The sequence below is a fragment of the Penaeus monodon genome, chromosome 28 (genome assembly GCF_015228065.2).
Source record: "Penaeus monodon isolate SGIC_2016 chromosome 28, NSTDA_Pmon_1, whole genome shotgun sequence".
NCBI classification, from domain to species: domain Eukaryota; kingdom Metazoa; phylum Arthropoda; class Malacostraca; order Decapoda; family Penaeidae; genus Penaeus; species Penaeus monodon.
In genome coordinates, this window is record NC_051413.1 from 8,511,607 (window position 1) to 8,512,415 (window position 809).

The 809-nt window shown below is 50.9% G+C and overlaps 1 protein-coding gene across 1 annotated transcript in view; it reads right to left on the minus strand.

Annotated features, from left to right (window-relative positions):
* The window catches only part of LOC119590935, an 8,676-nt gene extending 8,104 nt beyond the window's left edge, over positions 1–572 (minus strand). The window contains exon 1 of the mRNA XM_037939672.1: positions 21–572. Coding sequence (XP_037795600.1) covers positions 21–572 — 552 coding nt within the window. The remainder of the gene's footprint in view (positions 1–20) is intronic.
* Positions 573–809: the final 237 nt, after the last annotated feature.

The following is an 809-nucleotide window of genomic DNA, read 5'->3' on the forward strand; positions in this document are numbered from 1 at the left end:
ATTGGGAAAATTATAGTTACCTGGTACGAGATATTGTAATGCATGCTTTTGGTGACGTTAAGAAACTTAAAGAAGGTATATCGAATCTTCGAATCTCCGGCAAACAAGATCCACAGCTTCCTGCCCCGGCCAAGCCTTGCCCTCATGCAGTCAAGGGTGAGCTCGGGCCCGTACTCCTGCAGCTGGCACGGAAGGTAGGGGAGCCTTCCTCCTGTCGAGGATGCACGGGGATCCGGGTCCTCCGCGCCAAGAGCCCTCGGTCCCGGCGTCCCTGAAGGAGACTGTGAGGCCCCACGATGGCGAGGGTGAAAGGGCAACGCGACACCGAGGTCCTCGTAGTGGTTGGTGTCGCGAGAAATCCTCTTCTCGTCGCTGTTCATTTCGAACATCGACCGACACTCGCTCACTCTCCTCGCGCTGTCAGCAGCGCCATTTCCCCAGTCACTCACGCGGCCATCGAATCCATGGTGCGGGCCACTGTCGCGCTGCCAGTGGATGCTTAGAAACGTTATCTCAATGACAAGGAATGCGACAGAACAAAAACCCCAGAGACGCATGAGTTTTACAGACATTGATGCGAACACGGCAATGGAAATGACATTTTTCGCTCACTTTCCTGTCTGAATACGCACATATAAAACTAACTCTTGCAACCATTCATGAAGCTTCCTTGAAGCTTCCTTACCTGGGTGAGGTATACTATTAATACATGTTTTTCCTTCTACATTTCCTTTAATATTTCATACTCTTAACCTGTCATGGTTTAGAGGGTGGGTTCACGTGTGTGGAGTACTACTAGTGCATTGCGA